The sequence below is a fragment of the Gorilla gorilla genome, chromosome 1 (assembly GCF_029281585.2).
Source record: "Gorilla gorilla gorilla isolate KB3781 chromosome 1, NHGRI_mGorGor1-v2.1_pri, whole genome shotgun sequence".
In the NCBI taxonomy this organism is placed as follows: domain Eukaryota; kingdom Metazoa; phylum Chordata; class Mammalia; order Primates; family Hominidae; genus Gorilla; species Gorilla gorilla.
The window spans coordinates 95,409,999-95,433,876 of NC_073224.2; the positions used below are offsets into that span (position 1 = coordinate 95,409,999).

The 23,878-nt window shown below is 42.2% G+C and overlaps 1 protein-coding gene across 2 annotated transcripts in view; it reads right to left on the minus strand.

Moving 5' to 3' along the window:
* Positions 1-230: 230 nt before the first annotated feature.
* Positions 231-23,878, minus strand: part of SDHC (succinate dehydrogenase complex subunit C) — a 48,432-nt gene continuing 24,784 nt past the window's right edge. Inside the window, exons 4-6 of one of the 2 annotated variants that reach the window (XM_031012343.3) lie at positions 22,786-22,847; positions 6,590-6,753; positions 231-1,095 (exon numbers count right to left, since the gene is read on the minus strand). In XM_031012343.3, coding sequence (XP_030868203.1) covers positions 991-1,095; positions 6,590-6,753; positions 22,786-22,847 — 331 coding nt within the window. In that variant the 3' untranslated portion in view covers positions 231-990. The remainder of the gene's footprint in view (positions 1,096-6,589; positions 6,754-22,785; positions 22,848-23,878) is intronic. The other variant, XM_031012344.3, reaches the window with a different exon arrangement.

Genomic DNA, 23,878 nt, shown 5'->3' on the forward strand with positions numbered 1-23,878 from the left:
TTCTCCTTCCTTCTCTGAGGCTTCTCTGTGATATTTAAATCTCTGGCTAAGTTCTATCTGATTCCCTGAAAACTTTTCCAATGATGAGATGTAGGAGAACTGTTTCCCTCCTGGTAAAGGTCAGATTGCAGGGAGAGGGAGGATGTAAATGCCTGAGACCCGAGGGAAGAGGAGGAAATTGGTTCCTTCCCAACAGCCATTTTCTTGGTTTCTCTAGATTTCAAGGAGAGTCAAAGATAAAATGAGTATTTAATTCAGTTTCAGAAAAAAAGGGTACATTACTTCGATGAGAAAGCATAAAATTAAGAGGCTTTTCTGGAAATCCAAGAAAAAGAAATAACCATTAATATGTTCAATGATAATTTTCTGGATCTTCCTCGTGTCCAAAGCTATATATTTTCTCCTCAAAAGCAGCTGCTCCAAGAACTAACTAGCCCTCTTTATCTCCCTCTAGCTGGGACAGACTAATTCCCCTCCACCCCCACCTCTCTTCTTTCAATAACACTGTGTAGGTGTTAATGGCCTGGGCTCTCACCAATGAAGAGAATTGTCCTTTAAGCCAGCAACCCACAGGCAGTGGCACCCAAAGCCTCACCAACCCACCCCCAACCCGGCCCGTCCCCAGGGCAGAAGCCACAGAGCTGGCATTGTTTCCACTGTCTCAGGAAGAAGGAGCCAAAAGCTGACCCTCAGCACAAATCAAAGCCCAATATGGAGAGAGAATAACTGCTTCTAGGCCGAGAGTAGGCAAGCTGTGGGCAAAAAAGGGGAGTTTTTGCAGCCACCTCATCTTTAGAAACAAGGGGAAAACTAGACCCTTTTCCACTATTATGGTCTACCAGGTACTCTACTGCTCCAAGGAGATCTGAAAATACAAAAGGATCTAAACAAATAAGGAGAACTTTTCCCAGGCTGGAGATAAGAATGACAAACAGAAAGATGGGTGAATGTAATAATGTGTAGGAAGATGATGCTGGGAGCCTCCTTTCTTCACATGGCTGCCAGCCCCACAGAGGACAACACAGTAAGAACCAGGACAACCACTCCAGACTGGTATAGCTGGGGAATCTTCAGGCCTTTTCCTAGGTCCCACATCTGTGGACAAAGCAAAAAAAAAAAGGAATTTCAGTAAACAGGACATTAACAGTTCCTGTCTCAGAAAGTAATTCTACCTAAAGGAATAGGTATCTCCTCTCAGCATGATTCTAGAGAAAAGCGCTTCTACCCTTATGCCCCACCTTTACCCTTCTCAAAACCCACAGTATGGAACCTAGTATCCACTTATTCCAATGACAGAAAATCAGGTTCTATTGTGTGGTGATGGTAGGAGGAATGTTCTCTAGAATGCCACAGGCCCCATACGGTATACAAAAGCTTCCAGAATGAATAGATACAACTTTTCCTCAGGACCACACATCTAGATTAATGTTTCTCAAGGTGTATTCTTCCAAACACTTGCTCCTCAGAATGTTGAAAGCCATTGTATGGGCCAAAAAAAAGTTCTGTGGTCATACAAAGTTCATAAACATTTAACTGCAAGACTTTCTAAACAGTTTTTTTTTTTTTTTTTTGAGACGGACTCTCACTCTGTCGCCCAGGCTGGAGTGCAGTGGCATGATCTCGGCTCACTGCAAGCTCCACCTCCCAGGTTCATGCCATTCTCTTGCCTCAGCCTCCCAAGTAGCTGGGACTAGAGGCGCACGCCACCACGCCTGGCTAATTTTGTTTTTGTATTTTTAGCAGAGATGGGGTTTCATCGAGTTAGCCAGGATGGTCTTGATCTCCTGACCTCGTGATCTGCCCGCCTTGTCCTCCCAGAATGCTGGGATTACAGGCGTGAGCCACTGCGCCCAGCCTCTTAACAGTTTACTAATGCACACTGTGAATCTCCAAAAGAGAGATATAATATGCCTGATTTCCTAGATACAGTCAATCTCAGAATCTTTTTATAGAGGGAAACTCTGTTTATCAGAGGACTAGTATTCTAAAGGAAACTCTGAGATCTAGAACACTATTTCTCAATTTTGTTTTGACTGTGACTCCACTAAGAAATACCTTTAAAACTGGAACCCAATAGATATCTATATATATATTATAGCAGAAGTTGATAAAACAATATTTACCATTACTGAGTGGTGCCATATATATACAAGTACATATTTATATATTTTATATATAAATAAATTTCATTAAAAAACATACATTTTTTCCTTTCTGTGGAGAACAGGGTCTCATTATATTGTTCAGGCAGGTCTTGAACTCCTGGACTCAAGCTATCCTCCTGCCTCTGCTTCCCTAAAAGCTGGCATTACGGGCGTGAACTTCTGCACCCAGCCTCTCCAGTGGCGCCATCTTGGCTCACAGCAACGTCAGACTCCCAGGTTCAAGCGATTCTCTTGCCTCAGCCCTGCCAGTGGCTGGGACTACAGGCGCATGCCACCATGCCAAGCTAATTTTTGTATTTTTAGTAGAGATGGGGTTTCACCATGTTGGCCAGGCTGGTCTCGACCTCTTGACCTCAAGTGATACACCCTCCTCAGCCTCCCAAAGTGCTGGGATTACAGGCATGAGCCACCACCGCCCAGCCCCAGCCTATATTTTCTATTCTATTTAAATTTCTTTTTTTGTTGGTAGCATGCCACTAAATTGGTTTTCTACCAATTGAGTTAAAACCCACATTTATTTTTAATATTAAAAAATAGAGATAGACTCTTGTTATGTCTCGCCCAGGCTAGTATTGAACTCCTGGGCTCAAGCAATCCTCCCGCCTCAGCCTCCCAAAGTGCTGGGATTACAGGTGTGAGCCATCTCACCCAGCCCCTACCCCACCACCCGCCCCCACTTTTTTTTTTTTAATTTTTTAGACAGGGTCTCACTTTGTCACCTAGGCTGGAGTGCAGTGGCACAATCTCAGCTCACTGAGGCCTTGACCTCCCAGGTTCAAGCAATCCTCCTGCCTCAGCCTCCCAAGTAGCTGGGACTACAGGCACCCATCACCATGCCCAGCTAATTTTTTGTATTTTTGGTAGAGATGAAGTTTTGCCACGTTGCCCAGGCTAGTTTTGAACTCCTGAGCTCAAGCAATTCACCTGCCTTGGCCTCCCAAAGTGCTAGGGTTACAGACATGAGCTACCATGCCCCCAGCCCCACATTTAACAAAACACTAATTTTGACTCTCTTGTGTCTTAGGGATATTAACATATTAATATTATATTATAAGTCACTAAATGAGCCCATGGGGCAAAAGCAGTCTTCATTTTCCACACTTCCCACATACATGGCGCCTTAACACACACATACACACATACACCCACAGTCTGAATGTAAAACTGCCTAAATTAGGAGTCAGTTCAGAGAAAAGATGGAAGCCCAGAAAAAAAAAAAAAATCAAGATGAGAAGATGCCTCCACCTCAACCCTCAAATTGCTTCTAACTAGGAGATTAGGAGTCAAGCAGATTCCACAAAGAGTTGTTTTGCTTAAATAAGGACAATGTTTTATAGAGAGTGAGTCCTACTGGGTAGTGGTAGTAGGCAGGGATATTCCCTAGAATGCCACAGACCCTATATAACATCCTACTCTTTCACTCCTCACTCCCCCATTAGATCTTCTGGCAAGTCAACTATCAAGTTCAGAGGCCAAAAACTACAGACTGTCACAGAAAACACAAAATCCTGTCCCACACTCACAGCCAGTACTTGCTAGAAGAAAAAATAAAAGCAGACTTAAGGACCTTTAGGTTCTTCACTTCCCTCAACAAAAAGATTACCATCACAGGCAAGAACCAGGGCAGAAAAGCTCTAAGTTCTGCAATTTTGTAAAACCTCCCCTCTCTTACCCCCTTATTGAGACAAAGACAAATATAGGGCAAGTCTCTGCCTGAGCCAAAATATGAACAGAGGAAGCTGATCAGCTGATTTTCTTTACAGAGCTTTGTTCTGTGGAATAGGAAGTCATTAATGGAAATGTCCTCCCTCTCTACTGCCTCCCCCTCAGGGAAGTGAAAAGTCATTTTAAATCAAACTGAACACTGCCCCAGGGAACAGCTGATGTAGGCACTTAATTTAATAAGTCATTTAGTCTCTCATTTTTTTTATTCCATTAAACTGTCTATTGGACCAGACTGAAATCCAGAAAGTGCTTGTCTCTAAGGCTATGATTTGGAAGTAATAAAAAGTCAAATTAAGGCAAAAGCATCCATCTGACAGTTGACTCACATTCAGAAGTAATGAAAATACAGAAAGAACTGAATTTGAATTGCCTTCTTGGAAGCAAAACTAGGGAGACTACAAAATATAAAATCTTTTCTTTTTTTTTTTTGAGACGGAGTTTCACTTTTGTCACCCAGGCTAGAGTGCAGTGGCATGATCTTGGCTCACTGCAACCTCTGCCTCCTGGATTCTCCTGCCTCAGCCTCCCAAGTAGCTGGGATTACAGGCACATGCCACCACCCCCGGCTAATTTTTGTATTTTTTTTTTTTTTTTTGAGACGGAATTTCGCTCTTGTTGCCCAGGCTGGATGGAGTACAATGGCATGATCTCAGTTCACTGAAACCTCTGCCTCCCGGGTTCCAGCAATTCTCCTGCCTCAGCCTCCCGAGTAGCTGGGATTACAGGCATGTGCCACCATGCCTGGCTAATTTTGTATTTTTAGTAGAGACAGGGTTTCTCCATGTTGGTAAGGCTGGTCTCGAACTCCCGGCCTCAGATCATCTGCCCGCCTCGGCCTCCCAAAATGCTGAGATTACAGGCGTGAACCACTGTGCCCGCCTATTTTTTTTTTTTTTTTTTTTTTTTTAGATGGGGTCACTCTGTCACCCAGGCTGAAGTGCAGTGGCACAATCTCGGCTCACTGCAACCTCCGCCTCCTGGGCTCATTCGATCCTCCCACCTCAGCCTTACGGGTAGCTGGGACCACAGGCGCACACCACCATACCTGGCTAATTTTAGAAACCAGTTTTGAGCAGACAATGAGGTCACATAGGAGGCAACATGGACAGTTTTCAATCTATTAAATGATTCCTGCCATGTGCAGTGGCTCACGCCTGTAATCCCAGCACTTTGGGAAGCCAAGAGTTCAAGACCAGGCTGGCCAACATGGTGAAACCCCATCTCTACTAAAAAATACAAAAAAAAAAAATTTGCTGGGTGTGGTGGCGGGCACCTGTAAGGCTGGCCAACATGGCAAAATCCCATCTCTACTAAAAATACCAAAAAAAAAAAAAAATTAGCTGGCCGTGGTTGTGGACACCTGTAATCTCAGCTACTTGGGAGGTTAAGGCAGGAGAATCACTTGAACCTGGGAGGTGGAGGTTGCAGTGAGCTGAGATTGCACCATTGCACTCCAGCCTGGGCAACGGAGCAAGACTCTGTCTCAAAAAAAAAAAAAAAAAAAGATTCCTAACCTCAATATTGAAACCTGGAATTCTTGGCACCCAGTTTCTATTAAAGTTGGCCCAATTCTGTCCAACATCTCAAAACAGAAATGCAATATAATGTGTAGATAAGAAAAGGTAATCTATTTGAGTCCTGTCAGAAGCACTACTCTGGGTCAACAGGAACTTAAGAATGAAAGCAGCAACAATGGTTATCTAGCTCATAACTGAATCCCCAGTGTCTACAACAGTACCTGACACATAAATAGGTACCAATTAATATTTATGTCATAAACATGCATTCTATGCCTTCAGGGATCTCTTTTAAATATCCCTCTTAAAAATGAAGAGTTCAGCAGGGCACAGTGGCTCACGTCTGTAATCCCAGCACTTTGGGAGGCTGAGAGAGGTGGATCACAAGGTCAGGAGTCTGAGACCAGCCTGGCTAACACGGGGAAACCCCATCTCTACTAAAAATACAAAAAATTAGCCGGGCGTGGTGGGAGGCGCCTGTAGTCCCAGCTGCTCGGGAGGTTGAGGCAGGAGAATCTCTTGAACCCAAGAGGTGGAGTTTGCAGTGACCCAAGATCGCGCCAACTGCACCCCAGCCTGGGAGACAGAGCGAGACTTTGTCTCAAAAAATAAAATTAAATTAAATTAAAAAAGGAAGAGTTCACAATGAGACCCTGCAAGTATCTGTGAGGCCCATACCATTGCTCAGCTACACCACCAGCAGGACTGCCAGGTAACACACAGGGGAAGTTGTGAACTTGTCTGGCTTTCCCCAAGAGGACTCTGAGTCACAACTAACCTTAAGAACAGCACTAGCTGGGCGCGGTGGCTCACGCCTATAATCCTAGCACTTTGGGAAGCTTAGGCAGGCGGATCACTTAAGGCCAGGAGTTTGAGACCAGCCTGGCCAACATGGTGAAACCCCATCTCTACTAAAAATACAAAATTTAACCAGGAGTGGTGGCATGCGTCTATAACGCCAACTACTTAAGAGGCTGAGGCACAGGAATCTCTTGAACCCAGGAGGCAGAAGTTGCAGTGAGCTGAGATCGCACCACTGCACTCCAGCCTGGGCAATAGAGCAAGACTCCACTCTTGGGAAAAAAAAAAAGAACAGCACTAAACCCAGTAATGAAGGAAAGAATCCTCCCAGTCTCCCCACTCCCTTCACAGAGAAAATGTGCAAATCCCCAATTAACTTACCAAGTGTCGGATCCCATTCCAGGTATGATACATGAGAGGGAAGACGAGTGCAAACTTAGCTGTGTGGATCAGTGCTGGCCCCAGACACAGGGACTTCACGAGTTCCAAATAAGACTCAAAGTTCCCAGGGAGTAACAGGGCCGACATGCCAAAAAGAGAGACCCCTGAGGAGAAAACCAAGTAGCTTGTCACAGCTGCTCATAAGTTACAACTAATATGATACATAAAACTGGGACCCCTGGCACCTCATACAATTCTAAACCATTTTGAAATGGAGAAGATTTTTGTTTTCTTTTTTTCTTGAGACAGAGTCTCATTCTGTCACCCAGGCTGGAGTGCAGTGGTGCAATCTTGGCTCACTGCAACCTCCACCTCCCAAGTTCAAGCGATTCTCCTGCTTCAGCCTCCTGAGTAGTGGGGATGACAGGTGCCCACCACAACGCCCAGCTAATTTTTATATTTTTAGTAGAGACAGGGTTTCACCAAGTTGGCCAGACTGGTCTCGAACTCCTGACCTCAAGTGATCTGCCCACCTTTGCCTCCCAAAGTGCTGAGATTACAGGTGTGAGCCACTGCATCCAGCCTTGAAAAGGAGAAGATTTAAACTCATGTTCAAGTTTATGATGGGAGATAGACTACTTGGGATCTCATCATAAACTAAATGTGCCATATGTTTTAGTATGTTATTCCTCCTTTCAACATCCGTCTCTATAAAAACTTCACTTGCCAGTTTAGACGTCAAGCCTTGCTATATCATCTAGTTCATCATCTAACTAAGAAAAGGTAAAAACAGTGTACTCAGTCCAGAGAAGAGTCAGAAAAAAAATTAGGTTCTCTTTTTTTTTTTTTTTGAGACAGAGTCTCGCTCTGTTGCCCAGGCTAGAGTGCAGTAAGCGTGATCTCAGCTCACTGCAACCTCTGCCTCCTGGGTTCAAGCCATTCTTGTGCCTCAGCCTCCCAGGTAGCTGGCCTTATAGATGCATGCCACCATGCCTGGCTAATTTTTGCATTTTTAGTAGAGACAGGGTTTTGACATGTTGGCCAGGCTGGTCTCAAACTCCTGGCCTCAAGTGATTCGCCCACCTCAGCCTCCCAAAGTGCTGGGATTACCAGCATGAGCCACTGCGCCTGGCCCATTTTTTATCTTTATTTTCTAGTGTTGCTACCTCTGAAGAGAGGAAAAATTTTAAATCATTCAAATCTCTATTACACAAAAATTTAAATTAAAATGAATTAGAGACCTAAATGCTAGAACTAAAACTATAAAACTCTTAGTAGAAAGCATAGAAATAAATCTTCATGAGCTTCGATTAGGCAGTGGTTTCACAGATGACACCAAAATCATAAATGACAAAAGAAAAAACAGATGAATTGGATTTCATCAAAATTACTAACTTTTGTGCTGCAAATAATACCATCAAGAAAGTGAAAAGACAACTCAAAGGAATGGGAGGAAATATTTGCAAATCATGGAGGACTTTTATCCAGAATATATAAAAAACTCTTACAACTCAATTAATAAAATGACAAATGGATCTGAATAGACATCTTTCCAAGGAAGATAAATAAATGGCCAATCAGTGCATGAACAGGTGCTTAACATCATTAGCCATTAGACAAATGCAAATCAAAACCATAATGATATAATGTAACTGCTATGTGTATATATTTGGAAGATTATTTCCCTATGTGAAAGAAAAAGTAAGAATATTTTAATGTCTGACAGGGCTGCATTATTTGTTGGAGCTCAGTGGCTATCGACCACCAATGACTGAGAAATCAAGTATAACAAATATGAAACTCAAATTAGAAATAAGATGTTATCTTGGCTGGCATGGTGGCTCATGCCTGTAATCCCAACACTTTGGGAGGCCAAGGTGGGCAGATTATTTGCAGTGAGGAGTTCGAGACCAGCCTGGGCAACATGGTGAAACCCCATCTCTACTAAAAATACAAAAATTAGCCAGTTGTGGTGGCGCACACCTGTAGTCCCAGCTACTCAGGAGGCTGAGGCAGGAGAAACTCTTGAACCTGGGAGGTGGAGGTTGCAGGAAGCTGAGATCGCACCACTGCACTCCAGCCTGGGCAACAGAGTGAGGCGTGAGGCTCCATCTCAAATAACAAAACACACACACACACACACACACACACACACACAGACAGACACACACGCACAAAGAAATAAGACGTCATCTATAAAATGGGAATTAAAAAAAAAAAAGAAAAAAGAGGCCAGTTGTTTCCCATAATCACCAAAAAATATTTTGGGGAAGCAAAAAAGAGTACCCACATCACAACTCCCAGAGACCCTGATTTGATAGTTTGGGATCCTTGCTAGAACTGTGGTTTCCAAACTACACCAAGCTGCCCTGGGGTACCAAAGCAAACTCACAGGTCCTACAGGATATTTTACATATTCAAATGAAACACAGGGATACTTAACATCTGTTGGTCATCATGTGAACCACTACTAGCTCAAGGTAGTTCAGTTTCAACATTAGATGTTAGATTTCTTTCAATGATCACATCTTTGCAAAGCTGGGTTTTCAGCAAAAATGAAGTACTGTGTGAAAATCACTGTGGAACAAGAAATGAGGGTGGCAGTATCCAATCTGATTTCTAAGGTTGGAGGAGTTGTATAATATCCAACAGCATATACATCCTATTAGTAAGTAATTATGATTGGCTGGGTATGGTGGCTCATGCCTGTAATCCTAGCAATTTAGGAGGCTGAGGTGGGAGGATTGCTCGGGCCCAGGAATTCAAGACCAGCCTGGGCAACATAATGAGACCCTGTCTCTACTAAAAATAAGACAAAAAATAAAAACAAAAATAAAAAATATTAGCCAGGCACAAAGTGAGCTGTGATTGTGCTACTGCACTCCAGCCCAGGTAACAGAGTGAGATCTTGTTTCAAAAACAAACAGACAAAAAAGTATTATTTAAGAATGAAATAAAAATATTTTTTATTTCCATTTATGTGGATGATTTTGTTTTTGCTTTTGTTTTTCATAGAGACGGGGTCTTGCTATGTTGCTCAGGCTGGTCTCTAACTCCTGGGCTCAAGCGATCCTTCTGCCTTGGCCTCCCAAAGCACTGGGATTATAGTTGTCAGCCACTGTGCCCAGCCTATGTGGATGATTTTTTTAAAAAATGTCTACTCAATGGCTAAGAAATAAATAAGCTGTTTGGATCTAACAAACTAATAAAACAAAAGTGTTAGGTATTTACCTTGACTTAGGAGCACCATGAAAATAATTACTGAAGACACTGAGGTAACCTGAACTCAAACAGTTTGATGAACATTTGGGAGGAAGATATGACTCAAGAGGGTTCAGAGTCTTTGACACTCTGGATAGATGATAAGCTATTATAGAAGACTGCAGGAACCCCTCTTTTGGTAGTTTTGATAGGAAATTCAAAACTATCTTTTGAGTTTCAGTGCCAACACAAAGCTCTGAAACTTCAATAGCCAAATATATGCCTTAGATATCTGGGCAAACTCATCCCTGATCTATGCATCAAATAGGACAGCAGGCTCACAGCTGAGTCCCAGGGATGGCCACCCACACCAATATTAACCAACTGAAAACCAGACCCTGATATGGTGTTATCCTAGGATAACACCACCTACTCTCAAATGACCTACGAGAGTCAAAACTCTTGGAAATACTAGGATGTGAATAACAGTGTCTTCAGCTTTTGTTTTCCTATGAATAATACAGAATTATGTCAATTAGTTTAATCAATTCAAAAAGAGAAGACTGCCTCTAAATAAGTCAAATGTTCTCAAAATCATTCTACTACTACATACCCCCACACCAATTTTTTCTTTTTTCTTTTTTTTTCTTTGAGACGGAGTCTCGCTCTGTCGCCCAGACTGGAGTGCGGTGGCACGATCTCAGCTCACTGCAATCTCTGCCTCCCAGGTTCAAGCAATTCTCCTGCCTCAGCCTCCCGAGTAGCTGGGACTACGGGTGTGTGCCACCACGCCCGGCTAATTTTTTTTGTATTTTTAGTAGAGACGAGGTTTCACTACGTTAGCCAGGCTGGTCTCAAACTCCTGACCTCAGGTGATCCACTCGCCTTGGCCTCCCACCCGCCTCAGCCACTTCAGTTTCTTAAGCTCTTAAATGAAGATACTCCTGTTTCTCAGATTATTATGAGGGTTAAATAATTATGTAAATGTTTAGTAAATAATGGCTATAGCAATAGTTGTATTTGAATTAGGTATTTTTCTGATGGGTTGAGTCCTTAAACAAAAAGCATAAAATGATACAGTCTCTGGATATACATAGAATACTGGTTAGTTCTGACTGGCGGGATTATGGGCAACTTTTCTAAGTATATATTTGTATAATATTTTCATTCTTGGTAATATGTTCTTGTAATCAGGAAAAAAAAATTTTTATACAAATCTCTGGGAGGTCAAGGAGATCTGGGATCATTACCAGATTCCAACCCAGATATAATCAGGAGAGAGATCATTTTGGCTGGCTGCCTCACTAATTTTCAAAAAAGGCTCTACCTCTTCAAACAGGAATATTAATCAGTTAATTCAACTGAAAGCTACTTTAGCCAAAGCTTTCATCACTACAAGTGAAAAACATATGAGAATTAAATATGAGATTTTCTGAATTCTCCTCTGATGTTCAGTATATTGGGCATCAGGAAACTGACCCCACTCCTAGAATCTGAGTGCCTCAGAGAGTCCTCTAACAGCTAAACAATTTCAATTGGGAAAATGAAGCCACTGAAGCTGTCCTATCTAATCACTGAGAAAAATTAAATAGTGCTTTTTCTTGACTGCCAAGACCAGTTCCTGCTGGATCCACCCCACTTAAGTCCTATATATGTAACTGTGCAGACTGTCAGCAAGTCCTATTGTCACTTCCAGAAGTCATCATAAGCTCTTTCAGACACTTCTTCCTAGAAAGCCCATGCAGATGTCACAGCAAATGAAAAGAAAACACCTAAAAGAGCCTTCATGAAGCTGTCCAACTGATGATTAAAACTCAGTGTGACAGCACATAACTGTTCTTTTATTTCCAGTGTTGTCACACTAATCTCATCATGATGTATTCTGCCCATCTGCTTCCCCACAACCTCTCTTGAGGTCAAGAGTACTCATGTACTGAGGTAAAGTAAAGCATTCTGAGAAGCATTTTCTCTTCTGGTAAGAGTTTTGCCAGGTCATCCCAACTTGGTAATGCAAGGACTAAGATGTAGCAGTCAGCAGTTGTGAAACAGGAAGGGCTGAGAAGGACTTTTTTAACTACAAATATCACACATTTTCTGAGAGGTATAAGATTAACTATTCTGATTATTAATGTAAATAATAATCACCACCAAGCCTGTATTACGAATTTCAAATACAGTATTTAATTTTTATAATCCTTAACAGGCATTATTTTAAGTAGAAAAAGAAATGATGATGTAGCAGAGTGAAAAGTAACTACAAGATCTCTCAAGAGATCTCAAAGATGACAAGAACTCTTGGAGCATTTTCTACAGCCCAAGGCCTACCTTCAGGCTTGTCAAAATTACAAGAGACTAAAGTATAGAAGATAGACAGCAAAACCTCTTCTAATAACCAAAATCCAAGACCCAGAAAGCCAAATTAAAAATTAGCAGATTAGAGCAAATGGAGGAACTAATTTTGACAGAAATGTCATTTAGGCCAAGTTGAGGCTGGATAAACCGGAATCACACGTGCACCACACACACTTCTCCACTGACTGGATAATTTATGCCTTCCAGGTTCAATGCCTCTCTCCTTTGGACTCTAGAGAATAAACACTGACTATTTGGTTCCTTGGCCTTCTCTTTTTTCCTTTTTTGTTTCTGATTACCCATTTCCCTCTTACTGTCACCACCACTCATCTCATTCTTTGCCCCTCCCAAGAGGCAGGTCAAACCCAAATGCCTAAGGAGCCAAACGGATGTGTGAATCAAGCACAGTATAAGGCAATTAAGGCCATATAGACTAGTGGCGCTCATAGAAAACTGCTGGAAAGGGGAAGTATGTATGTTCCACCTAAATGCACTCAAATTCCATTTCTTTTCATCACAGCACAAAGAAACAAAGTACATCTGTTGACCAAACATGGCCCACAGGCTGCCAGTTTGTATCCTGAGAAACAATATAATACTACCAACTGAATTATTGCCTTACTTAATTTCAATCACATTCCGGTCTTATGTCTCTAACACATTTGGGCTATCTTTGATTTTTTAAAAAAAATACCTTTATTGGGTATAACTGAAACATGAAAAAATTGTACATATTTAATGCATGTGTTTTTATGAGTCTGGAACTTTTGTTGATGTTTTAAGCTACACTATATTACTCAGTGACATGCATAAACTTTTTCTCAAATGGAGAGCAAATCATATCCACTGTGAAAGAATTTATACTAGTTTTAAGGTCTCTAAATTCTAACTGTTGCCCCCATACACAGCAAAAAGGTATTATCCAGGCTGAGCATGGTGGCTCACGCCTGTAATCCCAGCACTTTGGGAGGCCAAGGTAGGCGGATCACTTGAGCTCAGGAGTTGAGACCAGCCTGGGCAACACTGTGAAACCTCATCTCTATTTTTAAAAAATTGTTTAAAAACTAGGTCGGGTACATGGATCACCCCTGTAAACCTAGCACTTTGGGAGGCCGAGGCAGGTGGATCACCTGCAGTCAGGAGTTCGAGACTAGCCTGGCCAACATGGTGAAACCCCGTCTCTACTAAAAATACAAAATTAACCAGGCATGGTGACGCGTGCCTGTAATCCTAGCTACTGGGAAAGCTGAGGCAGGAGAATCACTTGAACCCAGGAGGTGGAGGTTGCAGTGAGCCGAGATTATGTCACTGCACTCCAGCCTGGGAGACAAGAGTGAAACTTGGTCTCAAAAAACTTTTTTTAAACTAAAGAGAAAAAAAAGGTATTATCCAAATTTGTGGACAAAAATACTGAGGCTTGGTGGCAGGTGTGGTGACAAATAACTTTTTCAAGGTAAGGTCTCACAGTTAGTGACAGAGTTAGAACTGAACTCAGATCTGTCTCATTCCAAAGTCTGCACTTTTTTCACTTTTTCTACACTCAGTCTGGAATAACCAGGATTTCTAAAGTATAACAGATGATATTTAAGAATCAATACCTAATATCCCATCTCATGACAGAAGAAAAACACAGTCATTTTCAAAGCCCATCAGTTACTTTATGAATCTGTAAATCTTTTGGCTTTTCTAGAGAATAGGCTACCTGCCTGAGCAGCAGGTTTGCCTACAAATTCAGGCAATCTCTCACGAAAGTTCTGATTCTTCCATCTGACCCTGTTTTTATTTTATTTTTTATTTTTATTTATTTTTATTTTTGAGATAAAGTCTCGCTCTGTCACCCAGGCTAGAGTGCAGTGGCATGATCTCGGCTCACTGCAACCTCTGCCTCCTGGGTTCAAGCGATTCTCGTGCTTCAGTCTCCCAAGTAGCCCACGTTACAGGAATGTGCCACCTACACCCAGCTAATTTTTTGTATTTTTAGTAGAGATGGGATTTCGCCATGTTAGCCAGGCTGTTCTCAAACTCCTGGTCTTAAGCAATCCACCTGCCTTGGCCTCTCAAAGTGCGGGGTTTACAAGCATGAGCCACAGCACCTGGCCTGACTGTTTTTAAAGACTACCCAAAACATGCAGGACCATTCTTATATCCATTCAAGCTAATTGTACAATTCATATACAGATACATGAATATCTGTATATATTGGTTCAAAGCTTAAAATATCTGTTGTTTAGTATCTTTATTCTCTCTTCCTAATCTCATGCTTTATGTTGTATGTTTTATCTTGTTATTTATGATTTCCTAGACTCATTCATTATTGCAACTTCAGCTATCTGCCATTCTCAAGGCATGTACCTAAATTCAACTAGACTTTTTCTGTCACTATGAAAAATCCTGAGTATTTCTATTTATTTATTTATTTATTTATTTATTTATTTTTGAGACAGAGTCTCGCTCTGTCACCCAGGCTGGAGTACACTGGTGCGATCCTAGCTCACTGCAACCTCTGCCTTCCAGGTTCAATTCATTCTCCTGGCTCAGTCTCCCAAATAACTGGGATTATAGCCATGCGCCACCACAACTGGCTAATTTTTTTTTTTTTTTTTTTTGGATTTTTAGTAGAGATGAGGTTTCACTATGTTGGCCAGGCTGGTCTCAAACTCCTGATCTCAGGTGATCCACCCGCCTCAGCCTCCCAAAGTGCTGGGATTACAGCCATGAGCTACCGCACCCAGCCCTGAGTATTTTAATCTTTATGGAACCTAAGCAATGTAAGAGTGCTATTAGTCTCCTCTTTCAACCTTTCAAAACATTGCAGGCCAGGCACAGTAGCTCATGCCTGTAATCCCAGTACTTTGGGAGGCAGAGGCAGGCGGATCACTTGAGGTCAGGAGTTCAAGACCAGCCTGGCCAACATGGTGAAACCCCGTCTCTACTAAAAATACAAAAATTAGCCAGGCATGGTGACACATGCCTGTAGTCCCAGCTACCTGGGAGGCTGAAGCAGGAGAATTGCTTGAACTCAGGAGGAGACAGAAGTGCAGTGGGCCACGATGGCACCACTGCACTCCAGCCTGAGCAACAGGGCAAGACTCCATCTCAAACAAACAAACAAACAAACAAAAATTGTCAAGTTCCTTTTTAATAAATTCTATTTTAAAGTCAAACTAGTGTTAACATGCTTTTTAAAATTTATATATTAGCCATAAAATCTCTATAGTTAAAATAAATAACTTATTTTGTATTTATCCAGGAGGCCAGCTTGTCCTGTTACTGGAACAAAAGAGCACATGAACTTTTAATGGCTTTTCATGGTCTACAGCATGGCAGTCAAAGTCCTTCACCGTTTGGCCCACTTTCTAGCCTTATCTTCTGTCACTTCTCCCATAAACATCATTCTTTTTTTATTTTTTGAGACAGAGTGTCACTCTGTTGCCAGGCTGGAGTGCAGTGGCGTGATCTCGGCTCACTGCAACCTCCGCCTCCTGGGTTCAAGCAATTCTCCTGCCTCAGCCTCCCGAGTATCTGGGACTACAGGCACATGCCACCATGCCCAGCTAATTTTTGTATTTTTAGTAGAGATGGGGTTTCACCATGTTGGCCAGGATGGTCTTGATCTCTTGACCTTGTGATCCACCTGCCTCGGCCTCCCAAAGTGCTGGGATTACAGGTGTGAGCCACCGCGCCTGGCCCCATAAACACCATTCTTAAGAAACAGACCTCAGCCGGGTGTGGTGGCTCATGCCTGTAATCCCAGCACTTCAGGAGGCCGAGGTAGGTGGATCACGAGTTCAGGAGTTCAAGACCAGCCTGGCCAAGATGTTGAAACCCCAACTCTACTAAAAAATACAAAAAAAATTAGCTTGGCATGGTGGCAGGTGCCTGTAATCCCAGCTACTCGGAAGGCTGAGGAAGAGAATTTCTCGAACCTGGCAGGCGGAGGTTGCAGTGAGCCGAGATCGTGCCACTGCACTCCAGCCTGGCCGACAGAGCGAGACTCCACCTCAAAAAAAAGGGAAAAAAAGAAACAGACCTCGTCATAATTATCCAATGATCCGGGAGATTTCCAATCCCTATGCCTTTCCATAAAGGAATTTCTCTGTTGGAATGCCCTCCTCTACCTCCTCTTCACAAACTCTCCTGTTCACACTTCTTTCAAGCCTTCTAACTCCCTCAGAGTGCTGTCAACTCTGTGTCCTGAGTTCTGCATCCATGGATTCTGCATCTGTGGATATACAACTAACTGTGGATTGAAAATATTGGGTGGGGGAAATGAATGGTTTTATCTGTACTGAAAACGTACACTTTTTTTTTCTTGTTATTATTCCATAAACAATATAACTATTTACATAGCGTTTACATTGTATTAGGTATTATAAGTAATCTAGAGATAATTTTAAGTATATGATGTACATAGGATATATCCAAATACCACATCCTTTTATATAAGGGACTTGAGTATCTGTAGATTTTGGTATCTGTGGAGGAATCCTGGAACCAATCTCCAACAGATAATAAGGGACGACTGTATTTGTTGGTTTCTCCTCTGGGGTCTCATATCTCTTATTAAAAAGCTATCATGGCCGGGCACGGTGGCTCATACCTGTAATCCCAGCACTTTGGGAGGCCAAAGTGGGCAGAAAACCTGAGGTCCGGAGTTTGAGACCAGCCTGACCAACATGGAGAAACCCTGCCTCTACTAAAAATACAAAATTAGCCAGGCGTGGTGGTGCATGCCTGTAATCCCAGCTACTCGGGAGGCTGAGGCAGGAGAATCACTTGAACCTGGGAGGCAGAGTTGTAGTGAGCCGAGATCGCGCTATTGCACTCCAGTCTGGGCAACAAAAGTGAAACTCTGTCTCAAAAAAAAAAAAAAGCTATCACAGTGCATTATAAATATTTGTCTTACTCCTTAGATTCCTCTATCCTTGAGAGTAGAGACTATATATTATCCCTATCTAATTTCTAATGTGTAACAGGAGGTTAATTAGAAGGTGGGAAAAATGAACACTTCTAAGTGACCACTATGAGCAAAGTGATTTACATGGGTATGTTCATTTAGTAAATAAAGATTTTCTAAGCACCTATTGAGTGCTAGAGGGTATGAATGGTAAATAAGATAGATAGAGTATCCACTCTTTGAAGACTTTACAGTCTAATAAAAGACGCAGATTTGGCTGGGCGTGGTGGCTCATGCCTGTAATCCCAACACTTTGGGAGGCCGAGGCGGGCAGATTACTTGAGGTCAGGAGTTTGAGACCAGCCTGGCCAAATAGTGAGACCCTGTCTCTACTAAAAATACAAACATTAGCCGTGCATGGTAGTGGGTGCCTGTAATCTCAGCTACCCGGGAGGCTGAGGCAGAAGAATTGCTTGAACCTTGGAGGCAGAGGCTGCAGTGAGCTGAGATCACGCCACTGCACTCCAGCCTGGGCAACAGAGCGAGACTCTGTCTCAAAAAAAACAAAAAACAAAACAAAAAAACCCAGATTTATAAAAAGTTAGCAAATAAAATAATTACAACTGCCAGGCGCAGTGGCTCAAGCCTGTAATCCCAACACTTTGGGAGGCCGAGGCGGGTGGATCACAAGGTCAGGAGATCGAGACCATCCTGGCTAACACGGTGAAACCCCGTCTCTACTAAAAATACAAAAAATTAGCCAGGCGTGGAAAAAATTAGCCAGGCGTGGTGGCAGGCGCCTGTAGTCCCAGCTGCTGGGGAGGCTGAGGCAGGAGAATGGCGTGAACCCGGGAGGTGGAGGTTGCAGTGAGCTGAGATCGCGCCACTGCATTATAGCCTGGGCAGAAAAGCGAGACTCTGTCTCAAAAATAAAATAATTACAACTTGTGTAATAAAAGCTTTGAAAGAAACAACACAGCACAATAAGAACTATGAAGGAACAGAGTACTGTAAAACAGAAATAAGGAAGCTTGTACTTTAAATATGGTGGTAAGCAAAGTGCTCTTTGAGTTAACATTTTGCTAAGATGTAAAGGATAAGAAAGAACTAACCAAGCACAGTGCAGCAAGAGGTCAGGGTGGGCATTTCAGACTAAAGAAACAAAACATGCAATGCCTCTCAGGTAGGAAATAATTTTGCCTGTTCCAATGAGTTCAAACACCAGTGTGGCTGGAGCACAGTAAGCAAAGGGAGGAATGGCAGGAATGAGTTAGGGAAGAGCCAGAGCTGGCAGGGCAAAGGTGGATATTTGAATTTTAATCTAAGTGCTAAAGTAAACACAGTCATTAGGAGAGTCTAAGGAAGGGAGTGACATGATTCCATTTATTTTCAAAAGATTTTTCTTGCTGTTGTGTGAAAAATGGATGGGACTAGGGCCACAAGAATGCAAAGACCACAGTTGCTGGAACTGACTTCATTTCAGAACAAATGATCCAATTGCTCTTGCCATTCGGTCCAGGGCACATTATCTTCTAAGAGACAGTTGCTATTAAAGGTATCATGTTTTCCATCCTTGTTTCCATAAAGCAAAACCCAGAGCATAAAGTTTCTTGAAATCCCATGAATTCTGAGATAGGCATTATTAATATGCCCATTTTATAAGGAATAAGCTGAGGTTTAGAGAACTGAGTAATTTGCTTAAGTCATCCACCTGGCAAAAACCTATTCCTTTACGATTTTGATGGAGGGACCTTCAACATTTGAAGAAAATGCTGTAGTTATACTTAACTTCTACTCTATAGAAAACAGCTACTATATTCTATCATGGAACTAGGAGAGAGGAAAAACAGGACATATGCTGATGAATGCAAGGCCACCATTCAAAGGGGTAAAGACAGAAAAAAAACAACATTTTTCTCTTTTTTTTTCTTTTTTTTGAGATAGGGTCTTGCTGTCATCAGGCTGGAGTGCAGTGGCACAGTGACAGCTCACTGCAGCCTTGAATTCCTGGGCAATCCTCCCTACATCAGCCTCCCTAGTAGCTGAGACTATAGATGCATGCCACCATTCCAGGCTAATTTTTTATTTTATTTTATTTTTTGAGACGGAGTCTCACTCTGTCGCCCAGGCTGGAGTGCAGTGGCGTGATCTCAGCTCACTGCAAGCTCCGCCTCCCGGGTTCACGCTATTCTCCTGCCTCAGCCTCCCAAGTAGCTGGGACTACAGGTGCCCGCCGCCACGCCCAGCTATTTTTTTTTTGTATTTTTTTAGTAGAGACGGGGTTTCACCGTGTTAGCCAGGATGGTCTCGATCTCCTGGCCTCGTGATCTGCCCACCTCAGCCTCCCAAAGTGCTGGGTCTTGATATGTTGCCCAGGATGGTCTCGAATTCCTGGGCTCAAGCAATCCTCCTGCCTCGGCCTCCCAAAGTGCTGGGATTACAGGTGTGAATCACTGCACCCTGCCCAAATAATTCTTCGGTTGTGAAAAATATTCAATTTTAGCCATGAATACAAATGAATATTTTTTTATCATTATAGTCTATAAAAAAGTCAGTATCTTTTTTTCATTTAGTGGTGACAAATATACTGAGATAATAAGGGAAACTACAGCCTAATAAATAAACTGCTCTTGTTCTTTCAGTGATTTTTAGGATTAAATCTGTTCATCAATATCACCAAACTGAGTAGAAAGCATCCATCTAGAAATTCCTTAATCAATCTAAAAATTTCTTATTCTAAGTAAGCAGAAATAAAAGTAATTATGAATCTACAGTTAGAATAGCCTAATCTTGAGATTTACCCTATCATCCCCACCAGTTCAGTGCAAGCAGGTTAAAAACCAGGAACTACATATGGATTCCTAACAACACAAATCATCCTTATACCTTGATTCCATCGTCCCTTTACCAACCAAAGGAACGAAAAAGACCAGAAATGACGGCATCAGATCTTAGATAGGAGTCTTTATCCTTATCAACAAAACTACATATATATGTCTATAAATGGACATATATAAATATATACACAAACACATATATGAGATTGCAAATAGCAGAGGCTTAGATTCAGATAATTCCTGCCAATGTCTCATCAGCAGTTCCTTAAATACAGGATCCCTACACTAGAGCCACTGGCCCTACTGATGACCACGTCAGTTAAAAACGTAGTCTACAGAAGCCTAGGAGAGATCCTTCAGGGTCTCAGAAGACAGAAACAAGAGCACTTTTCCAATACCACCACTGCTTCAACAAAGCAAAAGTCAATAGAAACTCCCTTTCCTACCTCGAAAGCTCTATTTGGCACCAAATTTCTGGAGCAAGAGCACACTTACACGCTAGGACCTGAAGGTTGCCATCTGCTCTACTCTGTACAAATGGGCCATCTCCTGGCAAGACTGTAATGATGCCTGATGTGATGAATAAAACTTAGGCATTGCTCCCAGGCTAAAGTAACAAAAGAGACGCGATGGAGGGGCTCAGACACAGCTTTACATAAGGTGAAACAGTGGGGCTTCTGTCTCTCAGGTATATAATTTCATACCGATTCTAGGCAAGATATTTCCTCTTATTTCCTAGGATGAGTTTAAAGATATACCAAGGGGCCAGGCACAGTGGCTCACGCCTGTAACCCCAGCACTTTAGGAGGCCGAGGCGGGCAGATTACCTGAGGTCAGGAGTTCAGAAACCCCATCTTTACCAAAAATACAAAAATTAGCAGGGAATGGTGGTGGGCGCCTGTAATCCCAGCTACTTGAGAGGTTGAGGCAGGAGAATAGCTTGAACCCAGGAGGCTGGTCTCATGAGGTTGCAGTGAGCCAAGGCTGTGCCATTGCACTCCAGCCTGGGCAACAAGAGCGAAACTCTGTCTCAAAAAAAAAAAAAAAAAGACATACCAGGGAAGTATCCACAGGAGAGAAAAGTTTGTACACACAGCAGGGATTTACACACTGTTCTAAGTCATAAGCTCATTTTCCTTTGCCAGCAAAAGTCCTAGGACTATCAACTTGGAACAGAAGTCTTGTTGAGTATGTGCTAATAGTGCATTGGAGCATTTCTTTTAGAAAGCACTCCACTACTCCTAGTTTGCACCTGTTCTCCCTGTGGATATATATGGGCTAGATCACCTTTGCTGGGAGAGAACACAAGTTCCCCCAATGTCTCAAGGAGACTAATAGAGAACAAACTCAGATTTACCTATGCAGCACTCTCATGTCCAATAACCTCTTCTGGCTCCCACTGAACTGAATAGCTTTCAGCTAAACTAGTAATCACATCACACAGAAATGCCAGTTGAAATACAATACTAGTTAGGTAGTTATTATAGTCAATATGCAGGGGACCAAAATAAGATACTTCTAGAGCCAAAAAATATGATTATAAATGAAATAGAAATTTAGGACAGAAATATATAAAACACATTAACAAAAAAGAGAGTGGTATTCATTTTGTATTCACCAAATATTTACTAAATTATCTACTGCATTCTAGGTACTCTACTAGATAATTAAAAATACAGACAGATGCAGTCTAAGCCCTCAGGGAACAGACAATCCAGTAAGGAAGAACAACAATGAACAAGTAAATTACAACTATGATTATGAAAGAAAAACTAGAATGCTTTAAGAGCATGTATCTAGGGAACATAATCTAGTTTTTGTTTCTGTTTTTGGTGGGGGTAGGAGAGCAAAGTATGCTATAAGGCTAAATAAAGGAAAGCTAAAAAAGTAAAAATATGTTACATGCACATTCTTGTGAGAAAATAAATACATAAAAATAAAAAAGCAAAAATGTCTATGTCTCCAGCACCAGCCAGACATAATTTTTAAATCTAGCTGACCCTCTTGTAAAGTATATCCCTACTGTGAAAAGATACATCAGATCCCAGAAAACTGATTATAATCTGCACTCCACATAATAAACCTTCCTATCTAAAAACGATGTACTAATTATCTAAGACCAGTATATAATTCACTCTGTAGCTGCAGTTCATATTATATAAATGAATAAATAGACATTCTGGTCTGTAAATCAAGATTTTGTGAGACTGGTTAGTGAGCTAGTCTTTGGGGGACTGAGCATGTCTAGGTGATAAGAATGGGTGCTAAAACTGAGCTTCTGGAAAAATAAGGTTGGACTGTGTTTCATCAATGATCAGTCAGCCAGCCCATCTCTATTACATTTCTCTGCTCTCTATAATTTCAATAAACATGATATCAGGAAGTGCTAGGGAATGGTTTAAAAATTTGCTAAGAAACTAATCTGGGCCAGGCACAGTGGCTCATGTCTGTAATCCCAGCACTTTGGAAGGCTGAGGCAGGCGGATCATGAGGTCAGATCAAGACCATCCTGGCTAACATGGTGAAACCCCATCTCTACTAAAAATACAAAAATTTAGCCAGGCGTGGTGGCACATGCCTGTAATCCCAGCTACTCGGGAGGCTGAGGCAGGAGAATCGCTGGAACCCAGCAGGTGGAGGTTGCAGTGAGCTGAGATCGCGCCACTGCACTCCAGCCTGGGCAAAAGAGCAAGACTCTGTCTCAAAAAGAAAAAAAAGAAGAAAAGAATCTGAGCACAGTGCAAATTCATAATTAATTGTTAAAGGGATGAATGAACAATAAACTTAAGAGACTTACTGTTCCCTCTAAATCAAGTGCTGAGTTTCAAAGGAGGCAGAGACTAGGGCCAATGAAACAGCCAAGTTTTCCAAAGAAGCACATATGTGTGTGTAAAAACACATATACATACCTGCACTCAAAGCAATACCAGTGCCACGGTGGCAGATGGACATCGCCATGGGAAGAGACCAACTGTAAAGAAACACACAAAGACAATTTTAAAAAGGAAAAGATGACACCATAGTAGAGAGTCTATCTTGGCAAAAATATAAACTAATTCTGAAATAGGCACTTTTTTTTCTTTTTTTTTTTTTTGAGACAGAGTCTCGCTCTGTTGCCCAGGCTGGCAATGGAATGATCTCAGCTCACTGCAACCTCCACTTCCCGGGTTCAAGCAATTCTCCTGAATAGGTAATATTTTCTAAAAAAAAAAAAACAAAACAAAACAAAAAATCACCAGCTTTTGCATTCCTGTCTTTTCATTTTTTTTTTTTTTTTACCCCCCCGGAACAGAGTCTTGCTCTGTCACCCAGGCTGGAGTGCCATGCCACAGTCTCAGCTCACTGCAACCTCTGCCACCCGGGTTCATGAGATTCTCCTGCCTCAGCCTCCTGAGTAGCTGGGATTACAGGTGCCTGCCACCAGGTCCGCCTAATTTTTGTATTTTTAGTAAAGGGGTTTCATCACCTTAGCCAGGCTGGTCTTGATCTGATCTCATGATCCGCCCACCTAGGCCTCCCAAAGTACTGGAATTACAGGTGTGAGCCACTGCGCCCAGCCGTGTTTCCACTTTTTACTTTAAAAATACAAACCTGGGCCAGGCACGGTGCCTCACGCCTATAATCCCACACTTTGGGAGGCCAAGGCAGGTGGATCACCTGAGGTCAGGAGTTCGCAATCAGCCTGACCAACATGGAGAAACCCCGTCTCTACTGAAAATACAAAATTAGCCGGATGTGGTGGCACATGCCTGTAATCTCAGTTACTCGGGAGGCTGAGGCAGGAAAATTGCTTGAACCCAGGAGGTGGAGGTTGCGGTGAGCCAAGATCGCGCCATTGCACTCCAGTCTGGGCAACAAGAGTGAAACTCTGTCTCCAAAAAAAAAAAAAAAAAAAAAAAAAAAAAAAACCTGTATCAGGATTAGGTTACAAAAATAAATTAAAGAATAAAGAAAACTGATTTATGGAGAAGGATCCCTACCTTTACCAGACTGCATCACTGA